Below are 22,374 nucleotides of genomic sequence, written 5' to 3'. Positions count from 1 at the left end.
CACACAGAGCATTATATCTATGTACCAACCCACATATGCACATGTACCTATTTTCTGTATCTATCCTGCAAAACATGATTTTAAAATATTGTGTAAAATATACACGGCAAACTTTACCATTTTTAAGTGTACATTTCTGTGGCATCAAGTACAGATACTGTGCAAACACTACCACCATCCATCAGCAGAACTTTTCCGTTTTCCCACTCCCCAGCAACCACCATCTTATTAATTTATTGGGGTGACAATTGTTAGTAAAATTACATAATTTCAGGTGTACAATTCTGTATTACATCATCTATAAATCCCATTGTGCGTTCACCACCCAGTCAGTTCTCTTTCCATCACCATATATTTGATCCCCCACCATTCTACTTTGTCTCTGAATTTGATCGCTTTAGGAACCTCATACAAGTGGAATCATATATTTATTTTTCTGATTGGCTTATTTCACTTATAAAGTTCCATCGGTGTTGTAGTTTGTGTCAGAATTGCTTTCTAAGGCCAAATACTTCATTGTATTAATATTGATCTACCATAGTTGGCTTATCCATTCATTGGTTGATGGACCCGGGTTGCTTCACCTCTATTGTGAATAATATGGATGTATAAATATATTTTGAGTTCCTGCTTTTATTTCTTTTGGGTGTACACCCAGAAGTGGAATTGCTGTATTATATGGTAATTTGATGTTTAATTTCTTTAGGAACTACCATACTGTTTTCCACAGTGGGTGTGCTATTTTACATTAACACCAGCAGTGCACAGGGGTTCCAATTTTTCCACAAGTTTTTTTTTTTTTTTTTTTTTTTAAGATTGAAAACCAAGGAGTAAAACTTTTAAGTTATTCACACAACAGAATTGTCCATGTATACACAAGTTTTTAATTTTTATGAAGTCCAGCTGATCTTTCTTGTTGCCTTTTGCATTTGGTGTCTTATCCAAGAAACCACTGCCAAATTCAATGCCATAAACCTTTATGTTTTCTTCTAAGAGTTTTATAGTTCTTATGTTCAGATCTTTGATCCATTTGGAGTTAATTTTTGCATATGGTATAAAGTTCCAATTTCATTTTTTTTTTGCATGTGGAGATCCAGTATTTCCAGCCTTACTTGTTGAAAAGACTGTCCTTTCCCCATTGAGTGGTCTTAGCACCCTTGCCAAAAATCATTTGACCATATATGTAAGAGTTTATTTCTGGGCTCTCCGTTCTATTCCATTGGTCTCTATGTCTGCCTTAATGCCAGTACCATACAGTTTTGATCACTGTAGCTTTGTAGTAAGTTTTCAAATCAGGAAATGGGAGAACTCCAACTTTACTCTTCTTTTTCAAGATTGTTTTGGCTATTTGGGTGCCCCTTAAGATTCCACATGAATATTAGGAAGGAAGCTTCCATTTCTGCAAAAAATATTGGGACTTTTGCTAGAGATTACATTGAATCTATATAGCTTTGGGTAGTACTGACAGCTTGATACCAAGTATTCCAATTCGTGAACACGAAGTGTCTTTCCATTTATTGGTATCTTTAATATTTTTCAGTGTTTTGTAGTTTTCAGTGTACAAGTGTTCTGTCTCTTTGGTTAAGTTTATTCCTAAATACGATATTCTTGTTGATGCTATTGTAAATGGTGGAAAGCACAATTTTTAAGAAAGATAGGCCTAATATTAAGTCAACGTATTCATAACTTGGTCCCCTTGCTTTCGTAGACAGCTCTACTAAAAAAAGATTTTTGGAGCTTTGTTTTAAAAAGAAAAGGCTAAATACGAGGTTGGACAATTAAGTTCGCAAACTCATCCTACAAAAAGAGCTATATACTTCATTGCTGAATATCACTACGGTCACTTTCAAAGTACTCCCTTTGGGAAGCTATGCACTGATGCCAGTGCCTAGTCCACCTTTCAAAGCAATTTTGGAACTCTTTTTCTGGGATGGCCATCAGAGCTGTCGTCGTATTACTCTTGATGTCCTGAATGTCATCAAAATACCTTCCTTTCAATATTTCCTTTATCTTCGGGTAAAGAAAGAAGTCTTTGGGGGCCAGATCTGGTGGGTAGGGAGGGTGTCCCAATACAGTTGTTTGTTTACTGGCTAAAAACTCCCTCACAGACAGTGCCATGTGAGCTGGTGCACTGTCGTGACGCAAGAGCCATGAATTGTTGGCGAAAAGTTCAGGTCGTCTAACTTTTTCACGCAGCCTTTTCAGCACTTCCAAATAGTAAACTTGGTTAACTGTCCAGTTGGTACAAATTCACAATGAACAATCTCTCTGATGTCAAAAGGCTAGCAACATTGTTGCAACAAATTCGTGAACTTAATTGTCAAACCTTGTAGCTTATGTGCAATTCAAACTAAAATCTCAAATGGCTAATTACTTATTCCACCTTATAATCCATGAACAGCGTGCCTCTTTTCTACTTAATTCAAAACTAATTATAAAATAATTTTTGCTCATTTAGGATAATTCCTAAATTCCCCAGATCATCTATAGCACCTAAAACGCTGCTAGCACATGTAAGTAGCTAAAAATAAGGAAAATGAAGAATCACGGAAAATAAACATTTAAAGGGAAAAAAATGACAACAAACTAAGCTAGAATTATTATATTTTATTTTTCATTAGTACTCTCAAAACTTCACCAAGTAACAGGCCAGACTTCTGAAATAACTTTTTCCTGGGCTGTAACCCTTTTCAGGACACAGAATTTATTAAATATCAAGGTTCCAGGATGTTTCCACCCCAGAATTCTAAACCACTTACAGAATCATATCTTCTTAGGTCTTAACTGGAATCAAACAATCTAGGCACATGTAATATCCTAACGGCATATACCATTTCTTTCCTTTCCATGCTGAATGCACTTGGCTCTTTTCCACCACAGGGTTGTTAATAAAAGATGTTTGAGTATCATAATTCCCAAGAAACTGTCTACCAGTTCTAATTCTTGGCTCAGAATAAGAGATCCCTTATGCAAGAAGAATTTAATAAATATTCCGAGCTAACATGGACAAATTAAATTTTACACTGGACTTAGCTTTGCTTTCAATACTTCCTATTCTCAAAAGTCAAACCCCATCTTTAAATCTCCTAACAATTTCCATTATGACTTGGAGAGGAGGGAGGGACTGGGGAAGTTTCCTTGTTTCGTAGCAGGAGACTCTGAATAGGACAGATATTTACTTTAGAAGTCATTAAGTGGAAAGACAGGCAATGTTCCTCCTTGTTCTGATAATGAACACACTTGTAAGTCAGGACCAGAATTTGCTGGTCCTGAAACTATAATATATTACAATATTGTTTTAAGTACATTCAGAATTTATATTACTCTTTAATTTCTTTTCCCTGAGTTTGGGTTCACAGTTTGGTAGAGATACTTTAAAGAAGAGGTAGTTTAGTGGGGTGAAGAGGAAACAATGTTTATGTCTAGCAGCACCGGGAAAATATGTAACATCTGTCATTTTGATCTCAGTTAATATTTATCATTCCCCCTTGAATCTGCAAATTTAATAGAGGAAGATGATCATTTTCCTTTTTATTCTTATCTATGGATCTTCTCTCCTATTATATCTACCCCAGTATTATCACCACTATTCATAAAAATGAGTAGCCCTTCCAAAGGCATGCTATAAAAAAACCCTTCAAAATGGGGTTGTTTATAAGAGAGGCTCAACAGAGTAATTTTTATTCAGAGTTCATTAGGGAAAATGAGCAAATTTCCAGCACCCCAACCTGCCTTTTCTCCCTGGACTTGGTTGATTTAAATCATTCCTCTCAACTCTTGAGTTGAGGCTAAGGTCTGGGCTGCAGAGGATCCTGGCACCTCACACAGGTAGAGACATCCTGGTCCAGGTCTTGGCCTCCAGTCTTATGATGGGCTGGTGGAATACTGTTTCATCAGATGCTTGTGACAGGGATTGCAAACTCGCACAGGCTTGATACTCGACGGAAGAGGCAATTCGTTTGTTGAACAGGCGCTACAGAAGGTTCCTTTGCAGTTCTTACACACATTCTACAAGGAGAAGAGGAGGTTAGGTGGGGAATTGAAGAGCAAGGCATATGGATGCATGCGATGTAAAAGGCCAAACAAGGGAAACGCTCAAACCTAATCAGTATCGACTGAATGGTTGTTATGCGCCAGAAAGTATGTCACCAAACACGATCTTTGTCTACTAAGCAGCTTACAGTCTAGTTCTAAATGAAGAGAAGCAGTGCCACAGAGTAAGAACAGAGAATACACAAATGCTTAGAAAACATACTTTCATTCACTATATTCACTTAGGTGGGCTAATTCTAAAACGAGTTTACAAGTACCTAAGCATCCTCCCAGTAAGGAAGGCACCGACCCCGCAATGGACTGGGTAGCCAACCTAAGATTTAAACATTTGTTGAGCATGAACAGAAGTATAATCCCTGATACACCGATGATGCTCTACAAGCACGTCCTTTGGGACACCAGTGCAGCAGCAGCATAGCTTCCTGCATCCTGTGTGCAGGGAAATTAGTGTTTTAATGAAGCATTTTGAGTCTCCAGAGGCCAAGCAGTAGGATGGCACGTGGGTTATTACGGCAGCGTCACTGTAAGGCTGTGGACGGGTGGTACACACACAGCTGCAAGAGTCCCCACATCAAGGCTGTAAAGATCGTCCCCTATGAATAATGCCACTTTCTCCCAAACTATTCATCTTCCTGAGGGTGCAGTGGAGGTACAGGCTCACTTATATTTGAAAGGCAGGGAGGAATTTTCCTCACATACTAAGGCACTTTGCATGAACCCACCTCCCCAAACCTATCTTATCTGTTCTAAGCAGCAGGGAGTACTGGAAGGAGTGTAGACTTTGGAGCCAAAGTCAAGTTGCATCTGGGCTTTGCCACTTATGACCTGAGTAATTCTGGGAAATGTACTTAACATCTCTGAACCCAGGGCTCTCATCTGACGGCACAGAGGACCCAAGCTTCACAAGAACAGGGATTTGGTCTTCACTTTCATTCACTCTTTCTCCAGCACATGGAATAGCACATTCCATAAAGTAGACACTCAATAAATATTTATTTATAAACTTACATTTGTTTTAAATTATGTTAGCTGTTTATATTTATTTCCACAGGGATTTACCGACATGACTTACAACAAAACAAAACAAAACAAAACAGGTATACAATAAATGCTTGCTCCTTTTGCTTTTCTCCCCACTCTGCACTCTACACAGCAAAGTCCCTATTATTGGAAGGGGTTTGTTTCCCATCACCGTTACCTGTGTTAGGCTGCCATCTTCCTGGCATAGCTGACACATCTGTGGCTTTTCAGAAAGCAGCTGCTGATCCTAAACCACAAAGCGAGCCGGTTAGTTTCCCTTAGCCCCAGAAATATTAATACTTTCAGAATATGCATTTTTTTAGTTACAAAAATTATATAACCACACTACATACTATCTGGAAACTAAAGAAACAAATTATATATAGTCACACTATCTTAATACAACTCTGATAATACTATCATTAGCCTTGGAGCTCTTTTAATTTTCATAATAAAGTAACACATGATTTTATTTATAAAAAGAAAACTCAAGTATAAAAGTATAAAGTAAATTTTTTTTTTTTAAAGCCCCATCCCTCTTGTCTTACTCTACCATGGAGAAGGGAAAGCAGTAGGCTTAATTTTATATCCTAATAGATAAATGACAGGGTCTCACATAGTAGCATTAATCATCTTTTTCATGGGGTTGTCATGTACTATTTATCTGCAAAGTATTTTATAACAATTGACGTTTGCTTATTTCTAAGTGACCAAGAAATATTTTTTTTCTTTCCATTTTATAGATCTCATAGTACGTGAAAGAGAATTTCAAATAAGTGAGAACTGTTGTTTACTTAGTAAATTTTTCAAAGCTGTGCTACTCCCTGTGGGAGTTTCAGGCAAATTAATGTTTGTTCAGGACACTGTTAAAAGAACAGGCCAGAGGCTTGTGTACATTCATCTCCCTCCCATGCTGCCTTGTTTACAGCCAGGCATGGTACAGCCAACTTCATAATTTATACAAGATGCTTTAGAACAGGACACTCAATTACCTGTTCATCCATAAGGTGAGACTGCAGCCTGGAATGGAAAATTAAAAACAGCAACTTACTATATTTCCACATTTATCATTTCAAAACCACACAAAAAAAGGCATACCATGGTTCCCTTGTTTTAGGGACCAACATAACCACTAATCTTGACCTCCAAGGTGAGGAAACTTTGGTTGTTAAATCTATTACTAGAATCTGATCCTTGATCTACAGTATGGTTCCTGTTTAAAAATTGATTTGGAGTTATATTTTATATTTCCTTTTTACTACCTAGAAAATAGTTAGCATTTATTTCTCCCAACCTTTCTCCAATGGCCAATGCCATATGCCCTGTTTTAATAGCTTTTCCCCCTATCTGATATTATATAGAAATCTATTCATTATGTCATGTATTAGTCCCCTCCCCCAAATAGTTAAAAATGTGAAATTCAGCAAATTAGTCAGGGAAAGGGTAATGAATAAGATTGTCAGATGAGTACCATTCAGGTTGAAATATTTCTTCAGGAGACCCAGCTGAGCTAAACCCTGATTTTCCCAATTTGAAATAGAACTTAAGAGGAAAGCAAAGTCTGCTTTCAGCTCTAGGGAAAATGTACCAGAGATGTACAGTGGTTCCAATTCTCTTTTGAGTGGCAGTGTGACCACCAGTGTGACCAGCTTTTCAGCTGTTCCTTGGACCACAATCTCAGGAAGCCTGGGTATGTTTTAGGACTGCAGTTCTGACAACCATAGGCCCTGGAAGCAGCTATCTATATAGTGCAGAGACAAGGGACTTAACACGAGAAGACAGGATAAGTAGAGGCAACATGGTGTGCCAGCTAGCCTCTCTGTGCTCTCAAGTTTCCTCATCTGTAAAGTAGGAAAAGATGATTACATTTTTGTAAAGAAAATTAAATTAGTAAGGAGACAATAAATTTTCAAGCTGCAGAGCACAATACAGATATAAAGTAAGTATTGTCATATATTCCCAGGGCCTAAATCACAACCTGGCATGTGAGACGCTCCTGATGGTAAATGACTTGATTAGTCTGGAAAAAGGCTGACTCTGAAAGGCACTTTTCAGTCCTGGTTCATTTTATGGCCTTTCTAGGTAGTTCCCTCTCCTGGCCCATGCTGATATGATGTGTTCGATGGACTGTCATTTAAGGTTGGTCCTGGATCAGGCCATGCTCTTTGGGAGTAAATTTAAAGGCTTTGGAACCATGCTGGCCTTGGAGGTGAGGAAGGCCTGTGCAGGCTATGTATCTGCATCACCAGCCCTTCTGCACTGTGTGATTTGTATTTTCCAGCAGCTCCTTTTGCTCCAGATGACACACAACCTCATCCTTAAGGCACCAAAGCCTGCACACGGACAGATGCCAGAAATACACACTGCATAGTTCTCTCAAACCCTCTCTGTGGTATCTTGCCTTGTTACTAACCTTTTCTTTTTTTGGTTGTTACAATAGACTTCTATTTTTAGAGCAGTTTTAGTTTCACAGCAAAATTGAGCAGGAAGTACAGGGATTTCCCATATATTCCATCCACTCTCCCCTAGTATCAACATTTGGCACCAGAATGGTGCATGTGCTACAGTCGATTAACCTACACTGATACATCGTAATTACCCAAAGCCCATATAGTTCACCTCAGAGTTTACTCTTGGTTGGTACATTCTATGGGTTTGGACAAATGTGTAATGACATGTATCTATCACTATATTATCATACAGAGTATTTTCACTGTCCTAAAAAATCCTCTGTGCTCCACCTATTCATTCATCCATACCACCACCCCGACAACCACTGTCTCCATGGTTTTGCCTTTTCCAGAACATCGAATAGGTGGACCGCCTTCATTTTTTTAGTGGCACTATGTAATATTTTGTTATATTTCTACCTGCTAACATAATTGATGAAAGTCAATTTGCTGGTCCTATGCCCTTCACAGTGAGCAAATCAGATGAAGAATTAAGAAAAAGGAATCAAGTCAAACTGTTTGAGACCCTTAAGAGAAAGGACGTAAGAGAAATTAGAAGATTTATTTGCAACATAGCTGCCTTTCACTTAGCATGCAGGTGGAAACAAGTCATACTCAAGTACATTTAAGAATGTAGGAAATGCTATGACTTGTGCTTTCTTTTCTTGTGAGACCAATACACCCAAGAACAGAAATAATCTTTTAAGTGATAATTTGAGTTTGGGCATTAACCAGGGAAGAGTCAGAGAACAGCTTGATCACCGTTTTTTGTTTTTTCCTTTCTGAATTGGACTATATGGGTTTGGTTTAATGTTACAATATTTACTTGGTTTATTTTTTACACCTTTCCCCTTCAAAATGTCTTTCTGGAATATTAATATCACAAGTCAGTGTCCAGTCTTGTGTCATTGCCAATGTATATCAAAAGCTCCCTGTTTCTCATCACCCCAAAATAACTTCATATCTTAGTTAATAATTTACTAACAAACACCTGTTGCTTTCTTCCAGGGACTTTTTTAGTTTAACATTTTCCTCTTGAGTTTTGTGCTTCCCATCCTGCAAAAAGAAAAAAAATGGCCCAATTTATTAATTATTCAGAATGGTAAACAATGATGACGTTGCAGACATATTTTCCCCCGATATTGTGTTAACTTGGGTACAAACCTAAGCAGTTTTTTTATTAGGGAAGGAACTAACTTTCAAGATAGTTTTCCTTATTCTCTGCTCCAAGTAGTTTCTTAACAAATTATTCTGATAGAGTTTGCAACAAATGGTTTTCACAGTAGATATTTTCTTTAATTCTTGAGATTCAAATGAAATTCAGAATGTATCCTATTTACTTGCAAAGTGGGCTCAAGGTATCAATTACTTCTTAGAAGAAAAATAAACACACACACACACACACACACACACACACACACACACACACACGTGTATTATACCCCCAGCCCCCTGCCTGCTGAGCTCTGGAAAACTGATCAAATCAAGGATGGCCATATCCAGCAGTGTAATCCCCTGGACTCTCAATCAAGTAGATGCCTCAATGCCATGACAACTTCTACAGCGTGTACAACTCGAGGAGTTTTCTACTCTGAATGACCAATGTAAAGGCCCAAACTGTATTTTTACCAATGCCCTTCAGCCCTGTCTGGGCAGCTTCTAGGGACAAATTCTTTCTGTAGCACACACACACGGCTGCCTGCTTTGAACTGCTGGCTATCAGCCTCCAAAAGGAGAATGCATGTTCTTAGACTACTCAAGTATCAAGGAAGGGAGGTCAATGCAATACTGACCCTGCTGGAAACCCTACTGCAGAGCAATTTAAGATGGAGAAACGTAAGGCCTCAATGGAAAAACAAGATAAGATAGGTCAAAATTTCAGTAAATCTCTGTAAGGCCTTATAAGTACATTCTAGTTTTGCTAAACTAAAATAATAAAGATAGCATGCTACACAGAGAGTGTTACTTTGCCCACTACATCAGTAGTAATGAGTACTACATAATAAATTTCCATTTACCATTCTTTTCTATTCTCCGGTAAATTAGCAGCTCATTCTCTAGAAATTTTAAATAACAAGCTTAAATTTAACCTGCTTTGTTTTATATATACATACAAAGAAGGTAATTTTTTCCTTGTGTTTGTCTTTGACAGAAAAAGTATTTCATGCTTTTCTGATTTTATTATTGGAAGAGACTGGGGCTTCTGTTTTCTAGGTCCCGGAGAGGATCTTATCCAATTTTAGTTCCCTCACCATTAGGCTACATTACTTTCCCTTCCCCAAGCCTAGTTCCTTCTTTTACTAATTTTTCCAAGAGAAGTACCTTGCGTATGCTCAAACGAAATCCTCATGATTTTGAAAAAAGTGTACAGAAGCAAATCCACATTTACGACAATTCTGTTAAAGGAGAGTTCAGGGTTGAGGTGGGATTACTATACCATATTATTAAAAATGTTAGCCAGCAGAAGTACAAGAGACACATATTTTTGTTAAGAAACCAAAATAATCTTACTTAGCACATTAAAAGGGATAAGAGGGCCACTGGAAATTGTGGTTATTATGCCCCCTTTCCAAAGGATATCAAGTTAGACAGCATCCCAGTGGTACACTAAGAATCAGGCTTTTGTGTGGTCACACCAGCTCTGGCCTGCTAGCCACACACTCTAGGCCGTAGCAATGGCATGTGCTCCATGAGAGGAAACTGTCCAGCCCAGCAAGGTAGCCTCTAAATGTTAAGTAAAATGAATACGGGACTAACAATTACCATTTGGGGTTCTGGCTTCTGGGAACCCTTTCCGAGGATGCTCCTGTTGTTTTGTAATCTTCTTTCTCTTTCCCGTTTTAGTTCTAACTCAATCTGGTTCCTGGGACAGGCGGGAGACGAAAAGGAAACATTTGCATTGTGTATTTGTATTCTCTAAAGAGTATCAAGCCCTTTCCTTAAAGTTCAATAATTAAATTTTAACACTTGATTAATAAAAAATTAATCTACAAACACACACACACACACACACACACACACACACACCAGGTTTTAAAGTACTAAAATATATAATAAAACCAGTGACACTAAAATACATACAACGTGTTTAAAATACATACAACATCTTAATCTTTCTTAGGTTAAGAATGTACTTTAGGATCTTCCAGTCTCTGAGGGTCATCATTCTGAATATCAATATGTAATACTAACTTAATAATATAGTCAATAATATTGTAATAACTATGTATGATGTCAGATGGGTACTAGATTTATCAGGGTGATCACTTCGTAAGTTATTTAAATGTCTGTCACTGTGCTGTACACCTGAAACTAACATAATATTGTATGTCAACTGTAATTGAAAAAATGAAAAATTATTTAAAAAAGTAAAAATAAAAAAAATATTAATTCTTAATGAAGAGTTGCAGACAACTGAATGACAAGTAGTGGATTTACTATAACTGAAAGACAGCATTTACGTATTTTTAGCAAGACACAGTAAGAAAGCACTGACATTGTGTTCTCATTTCATATTAATTAGCTGGTCTCTCTCTACAGTTATGTATTCAATCCCCAGCTACACCCTCAACCACTCCACTAGTGTCCTTAGTAGCTATGTGCTTTTATATCCAACAATAAAGTTATATTTGTCTGAAGTCAGTGGCTTTAGCACAGAATCAAGTCTCATTTGAGAGATAAGACAGAAGAGGAGTTAAGGGCTTGAAGTCAGTGAGAGGTTTTTAAATTAATGTTGCTACTTATTGGCTTAGTTGTGTGAATTTGGACAAATTTAACCCTCTCAGTTTAAATTTCATCTGAAAATGGGAGTGATAAGATCACCTGCTAATAGGATGCTTGGGAAGATGTTAGAAGAGAATGCATGTGAGGTACTTAGCAAAGTATCTGGCACACAGTAAGAATTCAGGAAATACTATTATTAGCGTTCTATCGGCTGTTAATTCTCTCACTCCTTCCTATTCATCTGGGGACTTGGGTTCTAACTTCATAATTCTTTGATTGCAAAGGATGCTGACAAGATTTTGGGAATGCTAATGTATGTGAAAATTTCTGAATTCTAATTCTAGAGAAAGGACACTGGACAGACAGGAGATGGCTGGATCACGGGGTCCCGTCTTCTCTCTGTTTGACCTTAGAATTACCCATGACCACCCTGTTAGCTCAAGCCGCCCTGTCTTCACCGCTGCCGGGTGAGCTCCTCCACTTCCAGCTGCAGAGTGTTGATCTTGTCTCCAAAGTCCTGCTTGAAGAGCCGGTTGTCCAACTCAGCAGACTGGCGGCCTCGCTCAGCCTGGCGCAATCTGGATGTGAGCCACATGAACTTGTGATAAAAAACAAAAGCCATGGTGGGGAGGAAGACCGAGTCCACAACACAAACTAAAACAACCCAACGAAGAAGGCATGGAGAGACACAGAGAGGAAAAATAACTTCAGGACAAAGGGAAGAAATTATGAGGGAAAAAGATGGAGAAGAAAAAATTCTAAACAAAAGCAAGATGAAGGTGAACCAGGCAGAGGAAAAGTGATTTTCCATTTTTTTTTTTTATTCTAGTACTACAGTTTACAGCCATTAGATGATAAACAACAAAACATCACTTTTTAGAAAATCCATATCCAAAGCCAATCTCAAGCACACAGTAATTAAAGTTAAATCCACTTTTTTTGTTTTTATTTCCTAATTGGTTTGGTACTTTATATTTCTGTTTTATACACATAACTGGAACTTGCAAGTGGGCGACTACCTTCTTATATGTGGAATTAGAACATTTTCCTGGTCCTTCCCCTAAACCACAGTTTGTATTAAATCACTGGACATTATACATTAACCCTTACCCAGGTTATTATATAAGGAGAAACCTCTGTCAGAGTTTGGCCATCTTTTTCCTTTCTATTCCTACCAAGTGGTGTGTGACTAAGTGGACAAACAATTCAGCACCAAGCCTGTATAAGATTCCTGACCATATTTTCTGGAAGATTCTGATGAATGTCTTCTTCCATATATCCTATAACTTTGCACCTATAAAGAAGCATGTTCTAACAGGTGAAATATCTGGGGCTCTATGTAACAGAATTTGGAAACATGCTATGTGTACTTTTTAAAATGTTTTATTTTGCTGTTTGAGCACTCCTTCTAAATGCTCATAGAAAGGCAACTCCTCACAAAAGGTTGATGAAGATAATAAGCATAGGTGCAAAATTATAAGGACTAAAATAAGTTGAGAGCACAGGATCTTCCATGAGGTTGGTCATGTGCTCTTTGACTTGACTTTGGTTCAAGTCTGCAAAGACCTGTAAAAGCATATATGAAGTCTATCTTACTCTCTTAGTTTTTGTTTTTCCAAGAAGGTAAAGGATTTCAAGAGCTGGAAGCAAAGGGGTTATCTTTGTTCCCACTGAAACAGCTGAAATGCTGTAAATCATACCAGAATGAGAAAAAAGAGAAAAATCTGCCACAACCTTTCGAAGGAATGAAGGCTTATATAAAACCTATACCTCCAAATCAAAAGTCATTAAAAAACATCCAAGTAATATACGATTATTTACAATGTAAAGCCTAGAAAGGGTTAGATCTGTGGTTACTTAGAGAAAAAAGCCCTGGTAATTATTGTTTGCAGATATCTACTGGGAATCTTTATTTTTAGACTAAATAATAATAAAGAATATAAGTTTATCATTTATCTATTTCCTACTCTGAAATGGTTTTCTAATAATTAGACTGTTAGTTTCCTAGAAACTTTAGCAAACCCCTATCTGAACAAAAAGTAACAGAAACTCTTAAGCAAATGTTTCCAGCGAGGAATGACAAGCAGGAAACAATCCCTCATGTCTATACCTGGTCATCTTTACTCCAAAAGGAAAAGCAGGATAAATTTTTAAAATGTGTACTGTATATTTTTTTATAGGAGAGGAGTATCTTCATTAAAATTGTTCTCTTCGAACTACCTAAACAGGAAGTGGAATTGCAGGAAAATGGCAGAGGTAGAAGATGACAAATATTAGGAGGGTTTTCCCAAGCTTCCACATTATTATGTTATTATAAGTTACCTAATCACTAACTTTATCTCTATGTACTTTAAAGAAATGTAAGGATGCTGTTTTCCTGCCCCCAAAGTCACTAAGGCAAAAAAGTTGCAAGCAGTCTTGGTTACTGAGAATAGAAGTGTAGTGAAATACTAAGTACTTATCCTGACTTGGGGATTAAACCTATATAACAAAAGTGAAAAAGGGTCATGGACTAAGAAACACAGAACTACTTCAGAAGAGTCCGAGTCCATACGGTAGCCACCTCTAGTTCATTACATCCTTATGGCAGAACAGGCTCGCTGAGAGAGACAATGCACCTAGAATCTGATCTTGTCAGGAACTGGGTTGTAAAGGCATCGATATCATGTACAAAGCTTCAATTCCCTAGGCTTTTTTAAATGGAGTATTTATTTATTGGTCAACTCAGAAGTAATTTTGCAAAGTTTATTTGACATTTAATTAAGAATTTATACTAAATTTTCTAACTCTGGGGAGAAAATAAAAAAGAAGAAAAAAACATAGCCTACTTATTAAACTGTTTTTTTAAAAGTCCAATAAATTCAAAGTCAATTTTTGGTGATATTTTATATAAATCAGAGCCTAAATGTAATAACTTTCAGATTTCTAACTTTTACAATTAAATTGTGGTATCAAACTTGCGAGGTGACCAACTGCGAAATGCCTAATGATGTTTTGGGATCAATTTATTTGCTGCACTATTTAAGGTCTTTGCCTGTTTCACCAAATCCTTTTCACTAAATTAATAACAATAAAAATGGAGTGAAAGGAAAATGAGAAAATGGATAAACAGGAAAGAGAAAAATAGCAAGACAATAAATAAGTCAGCTTAATCCTTGAAGAGATGACGTCATTATTTTAGTTCTGTCCGCATTAAATGCCAAGTCAAAAACCCACTGAAAAATAATTTGATACATTTCAAAAACACAACTTATGAACCCTTAAATTGATTTGTTGAATCATAAACACATATCTGCTTATAAGCAAGCACTAGGATAACTTCCTGGATAGACCAATACCTTTCTTTTTTAATTCAGCCAAACAAGAAGTTTCAAACTTATTTATTAATTTGCAAATAACTGTTGAGTTAACATTAATACGCAGGACCCTCCTAAATAAGTCATCCATTCATCCATTCATTCATGCATCTACTAAATGAATGCCTTGTACAGTCATGGCACTGTGAGCTAACCGCAAGGAGCTCACACTCTCATCAGAAGGCAAGATACATACCGGTATATGAAGGCCTATAAGGTAAGGCAGAAAGTGAGAAGTGCTATAAGCAGTATGGACGGGTATAGATATGAGGCCATGGGAATTCCAACAAGGGCAGGCTGGCAGATTATTTTTACTGGGAAGAAATTTCAGAGGAAGTTTGGGTAGGTTGCATTTGAGCTCGAATGTAAAAATGTACCTGAAGAACAAGGGACTGAGAAGAGGAACAGCATTTCTAACTGGTGGAACTATTAGAAAATAAATAGAAGGGAAAAATAGGAAGCATGTCCAGGGACCACGAAGTATAGTTTTCCTCAAGTGTAAAAAGGGTGCTCAGTGGGTGTTAAACGTGGCAACACAGGCAAGCAACACTAAGTGGGTGCCGGGGCTCATTCGGGCTTGAGGCAGCTGAGTCACCAGGAAGAAATGGTGGTTTCAGACCAAAAGAGAACCATAAGAGTAGCCTAGGATACACTTTGTGAATTGTAGATACTGGTGGGAAGTAGCTGATCAGAGAATGAAAACACAAGACTGGTCTCCAGACAGAGGACAGAGTTGGAGACAGACAAATTTAAGAGTCGTGAGCAGGAGGTGACAGTGGAAGCTATAGAACTGTTAAGGAGAAAGTAGAGAGTAAAGGAAGATGGGATAGAGAAGAGAAAGAGCTTAGTTATTAGAAGGGCCCTTAATATCCCTACATCACCTCACACTTAGTGATGAACAATAAAATAACAGAATCACAAACATTTAAAAGTTCTTTCATACTTGTTAAGTACCCCTCCCTAACACATGACACTGAAATGGGATGAAGTGAGAGAGTTAGAGCTGTGCTGTTCAAAACAGTCACGAAAAGCTGCTGTTTCTTAAAAACGTTTAACATCTTAGAAGACACAAACTTTTACCGGCTTTCTCCCTACCCGCATGCCTGAGGTTAGGATGGGAGAGTTTCATGTACTTTCTGTTTCCCAAACGCATATAGCACCTGCTCTGCATATCCAGCACCAAAGCACCCAAGTGTTTCACTAAAGAAATGGCACTTTACCTTTGTTCGAGTTGTTTAATGGTAGCAGCCATCTGATTAGTCTTCTCTTCCAAGCGACTGTTTAGTTCACTTTTCTGTTTTATTCCTAAGTCTGAACTCTGTTATGAAAAAGAATTATGGATGATGTATATATAACATAAAATCCTGAAATAAATGACACATGCCTTTTGAACCTAATGGTAAGTGGGAAATAGAGAAATAGAAATGCTCATATATTTGTACATCAGTTAATTCTCAAGTGGAAAAAAAACAACAAAAAGGAATGTTTAAAGTTAGTATTGTTATAGGCGGCTTTGTCACAAAGATCAACATCAAAGTTCATTCATGTATCATATTCCAGTAGAAAAGCTAATGGGAGATACAGCAAGCTCAGCTGGCAGGTTAGGCTAGAGAGTAGAAATTAACTTATAGGATAGAAGGGACCCCCTTTTCCCATTACAATCTGAAAAATGGCCACGGCTTTCCAGAATAGCAACAGAGGACCCTGTGATTCCTAAAGTGGCTTATTGGTGGCAAGCCTCCAAATGAGGTTGACTCTTTCCTCTTGTATTTAAAGTGTGACTCTAGAGAAAAGAGGGGCACAGGGAAGCCCTGGGGTTTTAGAGCCGCGAGCCTCTTCCTCCTGTTTCCTACCTGTAGCTTAAAGGCAAGTTCATGCTTGAGAGCCCTGAGGTCATCCAGCTGCTGCCGCAGACACACCAGGGCGTCCTGCTTCTCACAGACATCCTTCTCCAGCATCTTCATAGCCATCTCCATCTCCTGTCTCATGCTGATCTGGATCTCCAGTTCTTTTTCAACATCCTGCCCCCAAAGGTAAATAAAATTGCTTACTCGCTTGTTCCTCACCTAAGCACAAACTATAAAATTCCACAGGAAAAGTTAGACCAAAATCTCAGGTCTGAATATTCTGACAAAATATCTATAAGCTATCATTCAATGCAGATGCATTAACAACAAGAATAATTAGAATAATTATAACATTTACACAATAATTTAAAAATCTGAAAAATTTCGTAGGCCAAAGATAGTGCTACTTAATATGTCTAAAATATGCACACACATAAGGCACTTCATTAGCTATTGTGACAGACAGTTGATGTCATGTCCTATTATAGAAATATATATGTAAAGTGTTACAGGAGCCAATACAAAATGAAGCAGTTGAAATTCTCTTCAATTTGAACATTGTTGGCATATTTGGGAGCCCAAGGAACCTAAAAGATACTTTGGGTCTCCAGGGTAACAGCTCAATTACTGAGAATGGTCAACATGGCTAACTGAATTTTTATGTTCATTTCACATGAAACCCCTTTTTGTTTCACTATTATTACTGCAACACTATTTGGATGATGAAAGATACAAAGACCTGAGGTTCTGCTGCATTCAGGCTACGTCCACGGCACACCTAGGACCTTCCCTACTTTCTTGGTTTCTTTCCTGTTTTTTTTTTTTTCTTTCCTTTTTAAACAAACATTTATCTTATTGTGATACAAAGATGTGGAAAATTTTGTGTAAGATTTTTATCACGTGCCACTTAACTGAGGCACTCCTCTGAATACAGTTAGCATAACAGAAAATGAGTCAGACTGCTTCTTAAAACACTAACAAGTATTATTTGTAGGACCTTCCTAATGGAAAGTATTTTGAGATGCACTTCACAAACACAAGAGGAAAATGATAATTATTTCAAGGATGTTAAAATGATACTGTTTTCTCAGAAAACCTGAAATTCTGTTCTACACACTATTGGTTTGTGATAATTTTTAGTACAAATCAGGTGTACTAATTTTGACGCGCTCCTGCACTATCAGACTATAAGCAAAGTTTACCAGTCGTAATTGTGTCTCCTCCTTTAAATGCTTTCTTGCTTCATTTAGTGCTTGCCCTTCTGAAGTTCTGTCTTGCTTAGGACCCTTGAAAAGATAAATAAAATAGTACATACTTAAAGACCACAAGAATCTATACAGTTACCTGACACCAGCACTGCTATTTATTAAGGAAAAATGATCATACCTAACCAGGTATAACAATGAATGAACACAACAAAGAAATTAAAGAGGTTTAGCAAATTAAAAATTCTTAAGCTGAAGTTTTGGAAATTTCCTGCCATTTTGTTTAAGGTCCTAAGATAGTTGACCAAACCAAATGGTAGAAGTCTTAAAAATCAGCTTCTAAAAACAAAATAGCATTCATTGTCAATTATGATTTGGGCCAAAGACTCAAATGAGACCTATTTCAGAGATCTCACATCTGGTGTCTACAACTATTCAGAGATCACTGCTAAAAATAAGGTCATCAGAAAATTGTTGGTCACAGTTGTTTTTACAAAGTCCTTGCATCAAAGTCAAACATGTCACTCATAGAAAACTACTTTAGTCTTCACTCAGAGCCTTACTTAGTCTTCAGGGACAATTTTTAATAACCAGATATTTGGATTCTTAAGTCACACAGTGGGTTAGAAGCATGAGGATAAAAGGGAATGGGGCAACCTTTCTAGAGATAGAAATACTGACAGCAGTAAGAGTAAAAAATGCCAGTGAAATCATAAAAGGCAAAAACAAACAAAAAAAACCCCAAAAGCCCCCCCCAAAAAAAACACACCAAGACCCCAAAAAACCCAAACCCACAGCCATCTGGGAATATTTAAGTATAGATGCTAGAAGCTCTATCAATTTCAATAGCCCCGTAAAGTAGCACCATTATAATTTAGTACAGAATTGCCAATGTTTATAATTATGATCTTCAGTCATCATAAAGGGCTAAATGTGTTAAATTATATCCTCTACTTAAGAAGGCTTAGAATTGTGTAATACATAAAAGGTTTGTAAAACATCTGTTTAGAAATATATAAAAAGTTTGGGACTTTAAGGGATTAAGTTATCTAGAAAACTGCTGATAAGAGTAACTATTTCCCAGTGGTAGCAGAGAAACACTTCTTACAAAACAGCGACATGATCTAAAATAATGGTATGTGTAATATAACACTTAAATACAATACAAATCATTAGTACATAAAAACAAGAAACTGAAGTAGATCTTTTCTTGAAGTCTCTGAACACATGTAGATGGCACTGAAGCCAAGAAGCATCTGTAGACGGGGCACCACACTCCCATAACCTTCACTGTGCACTCAGTTTTGCATGGGGTCTCAGTAAAAACAGTATGTGACACGTGCGAACACTTGCTGCTTCCACATAGTCCTCTAGAGGCTCCCCTCACTGCTACACAATGACACGCTCTCTAGGAGTGTTTTATAAATCCTGTACGATTTACCTTCCGATTGGATTCCAACATGTAGGAGCTTTCCTCTTTAACTCGTTCCATTTCTTCTTGCAAGGTAATAATCCTGTTGTTTGCGACTGCAAGCTATTGATAAAATTAGAAAAATAATCTTTGCTCTTTCATTTACTAACACAGGGTAAGATAATTCATGATCTGCTAGGACATAATTTTCAAGATTAGATATTCTTAAAAGGAAAGAAAGCTATCTATAACCTCCTAAAAATGTCCTTATAGGGAACTTAGAAGAAATATTTTGAAAATAGGTTAGATAAAAATTATCTCCTTTTGCTGCTTTTTATGTAAACTTTTTTTCAGTACCAAAATGTTAAGATCATTTACCTCAAGGGTGTCTTCGTGGATAACTTTTATAATTATATTTAGTTACAATACCTATTTCTAAAATGTTTAAGAGGTCACCTCATGCCTTGGGACCCATCTTACGAACCCTTCATAAGACTATATAGGTGATTTTTAAAAGGGTAAAGAAATGAACTCTTCTAAGTTCTCACTCTAACAGGTGCCCACATTAAGCACTGAAGAGAGTTTTCGTTTCAGCACCTAAAAAGGTATGAAATGTTGTTAGCAGAATATTGCTAAGGGAGAATGCTTATATACCCATTCCACAGGAGGGAAAAGTAATGTGGAAACACCTTTTCCTGCTCTGTGCCTACTGACCTCTATCCCCCACAAAGCATGTGAAGGTGCATAAGAGAGTTTGGGAAAGGAACTGAGTGGGCTCCTCTCAGCAGGGCTAGGATTCCTTTCTAGTATCTCTAAACCATCATTGGGTGTAGGTTCTGCTTGGTTCCTGTTCTAATGTGGAGCTAGGCTCAAGCATGCTTTCTGGAGGCAGTCTGGAAGCCCATTTCTCTCTCTGCTCCATGGGTCTAATAACGTGTAAAGAAGTAACTCTGGGCAAGTGGGTCTGCTCTTGTGATCCGCGTGCATCTGTAGACAGCTTCTTCCGAGATCTTAGCATCAGGGAAAGTGTTAGGAAACAATGACTGCAGATCCAAGTAGGCTTTCTAAATCAGCTTTACCAAAAATAAAGTGGATATTTATATATCTTCATCTGCTTAATTCTTCTCTTTTATATTGGTTCAGAAATCAGGAGGAGAAAAGGTCTGTTTTGTTTTTTCTTTTTAAACTGGTCCTCTTAAATCCAAAATAAATGGAAATGAGAAAAGGCAGGCCTCAATTAGCCTTAGCTGCTCTGTATAAAGCCTACACACAATGCTTACCTATTTCTAAAAGTTCAATGTTTTAAGAAAATAGGTCTTACTGGTAAAATAAATAAGTCAATGAATGAATAAATAGCATTAGTGAAATAAATCTAGGCCAGGAGGACAAGTCTTGTGATGGAGGGAATAAATTAACAACTATGTTGATTGAGTGCCTGCGATGTGTTAGGCACTGGTCTGGGCCATTATGTATTGAACACTTAATTTACACAAAAATCTTATTGTTTTATCATCCCCATTTTACAGATAAGTAAACCAAGGAATAGAGGCTTAAATAATTGGCCCAGGATTAGAAAGCAAGCAAGAAAGCCAGAACTAGGACATGAACTCAAGTAGTCTAGCTCTACAGAACATGATTAATTGCTATGTCACACTGCCTCAGTATAATAGTAGCAGAATCACAGAACATATTCCGTGCAGAATATTTCAAAAGCCTGTGGGATCAAAAAGGGTCATATCCACAAAGTTTTCATATAATTTAAGAATCTACATCCAAAAATGAAGCCCACAGAGCTGAGTAATAAGGAAGGAATTTTAAAGTTATAATAATGAAAATGTTTATTCTGAAGAAATGATTAAACAGCATTGACTGCCTAGTGCTTTAACTTAAACCAAATTTATCCCACCATATGTAACAAAATAGTTACAAAGAGAAGATAAAGTCTTTGCTACCTGGAAAATTTTATTTAAGGTTTTTTATAGAAACATCTAATGCCATTGAAGAAAAAAATATATATGTAACTTAGCCTTTAATAGATTAGGAAAAATATATTAATCAGAAGTGAAACATGAAGTTCTTTTTCTCTTCTTATTTTAGGGACTTTTCTAAGAGTTTTCACATAAATATTCTTATCTAATCTTCAGAGTAAGGGCTGAAAAGAGGAAGTATAAACACTCATTTGCCAGCAAGGGAACTGGGCCTTTGGAGGTCAAGTGACTTACTTGCTCAGCAGCACATGACACATAAGCTGGCATGTCATGTACGCAGCGATGACTGGTCTTCTGACCAGTGTGCTTTATCTCATCTACCCACCACCCCAAGGAGAACATAAGGCCCCTGAAGGTGGGGAGCTTCCCGATCTGGCACACATAAATCAATTCCTGGCACATACAAATCTTTGTCCAGCTCTAGCATATAAGTAGTACCTAAAATGTTTGTTGGAAGAATAAGTGATGAACATCATGCTACATGCTAAACATTAACTCTAGGCTAGCCCAGATAAAACATTCACACAACAGAAAGCAAGATATTTGATCAGCATGGGTTCTAGGCCTTACTAATCCATCTGGATAAACCCTGAGATAAGACAGCTGGCCATTCTTCCTTAGAACAAGGAGTTACACCCTTTAGTAAGTATTACCTGAAAAGTCAAGTCCTGTATTTTCAAGCTGCCAGCGAAATTATTTTCCACTAATACCCATTACTAATTCTTTAAGTCAATCAAAGAATTTCCAGAACACTTACTTCCTCAGTCAGTTTAGTGTTGGATTTTTCTAACGCATCCACTTTTGCCTGAAGGTTGTTTACAGTAGCACTATCAAGAGAAGAAAACACATAATGGTCTCTTTTGAGAAACAGAACAATATCCTGTACTTTCCTTTTAAACACCCATCACACTAACCATTCACTACAATGTCCACAATTTTTGATAGACTTGCAAGCTCTAAGACAGCTTACAAGATGCTATGTGTCTTAACTGTACATCATTGGCACTGAAGTATGTATTTAATAAGCATTTGTTGAGTGAAATAAAAGAGCAAATATACAGTAAAGTTTAAGGTTTATCTATACAATAGTAACAGGCTACATGAAGTAAGGGCTTGCCATACACCAAGCACTCTTCTAAATGATTTTATTTGGCATTATTTCATTTACTCCTTTCAACAACCTATGCATTAAGGATCCTTATCTACAGATAAAGAAACTGAGGGGAGCACTTGAGATCTTTTACCCTGACCTATTTCGTCAGTTTGGCTCAAATTCTTATAAACATTCTCAAAAAAAAAAAAAAAGGAATGAAACTGAGGC

General features: G+C 37.2%; 1 protein-coding gene across 14 annotated transcripts in view; it reads right to left on the bottom strand.

The window, feature by feature from the left end:
- Positions 1 to 2,592: 2,592 nt before the first annotated feature.
- RUFY3 (RUN and FYVE domain containing 3) overlaps positions 2,593 to 22,374 on the bottom strand; it is a 67,541-nt gene continuing 47,759 nt past the window's right edge. For 4 of the 14 annotated variants that reach the window (XM_088791258.1, XM_019757083.3, XM_019757085.3 and 1 more), the window contains 11 exons: positions 21,811 to 21,880; positions 19,096 to 19,188; positions 17,652 to 17,735; positions 16,456 to 16,623; positions 15,823 to 15,920; positions 11,705 to 11,824; positions 10,287 to 10,386; positions 8,509 to 8,579; positions 6,066 to 6,093; positions 5,252 to 5,320; positions 2,593 to 4,008 (listed from right to left, as the gene is read on the bottom strand). In XM_088791258.1, coding sequence (XP_088647384.1) covers positions 3,865 to 4,008; positions 5,252 to 5,320; positions 6,066 to 6,093; positions 8,509 to 8,579; positions 10,287 to 10,386; positions 11,705 to 11,824; positions 15,823 to 15,920; positions 16,456 to 16,623; positions 17,652 to 17,735; positions 19,096 to 19,188; positions 21,811 to 21,880 — 1,045 coding nt within the window. In that variant the 3' untranslated portion in view covers positions 2,593 to 3,864. Of the gene's footprint in view, positions 4,009 to 5,251; positions 5,321 to 6,065; positions 6,094 to 8,508; positions 8,580 to 9,845; positions 9,920 to 10,286; positions 10,387 to 11,704; positions 11,825 to 12,046; positions 14,303 to 15,822; positions 15,921 to 16,455; positions 16,624 to 17,651; positions 17,736 to 19,095; positions 19,189 to 21,810; positions 21,881 to 22,374 lie in introns of those variants that run through there. The other 10 variants (XM_019757090.3, XM_088791298.1, XM_019757091.3 and 7 more) reach the window with 5 other exon arrangements.

The sequence above is a fragment of the Rhinolophus sinicus genome, chromosome 1 (assembly GCF_057876585.1).
Source record: "Rhinolophus sinicus isolate RSI-liver-muscle chromosome 1, RSI-T2T, whole genome shotgun sequence".
Lineage (NCBI taxonomy): Eukaryota > Metazoa > Chordata > Mammalia > Chiroptera > Rhinolophidae > Rhinolophus > Rhinolophus sinicus.
Note: the sequence above shows the minus strand (reverse complement) of the source record. Positions and strands in the feature narration are given on the sequence as shown.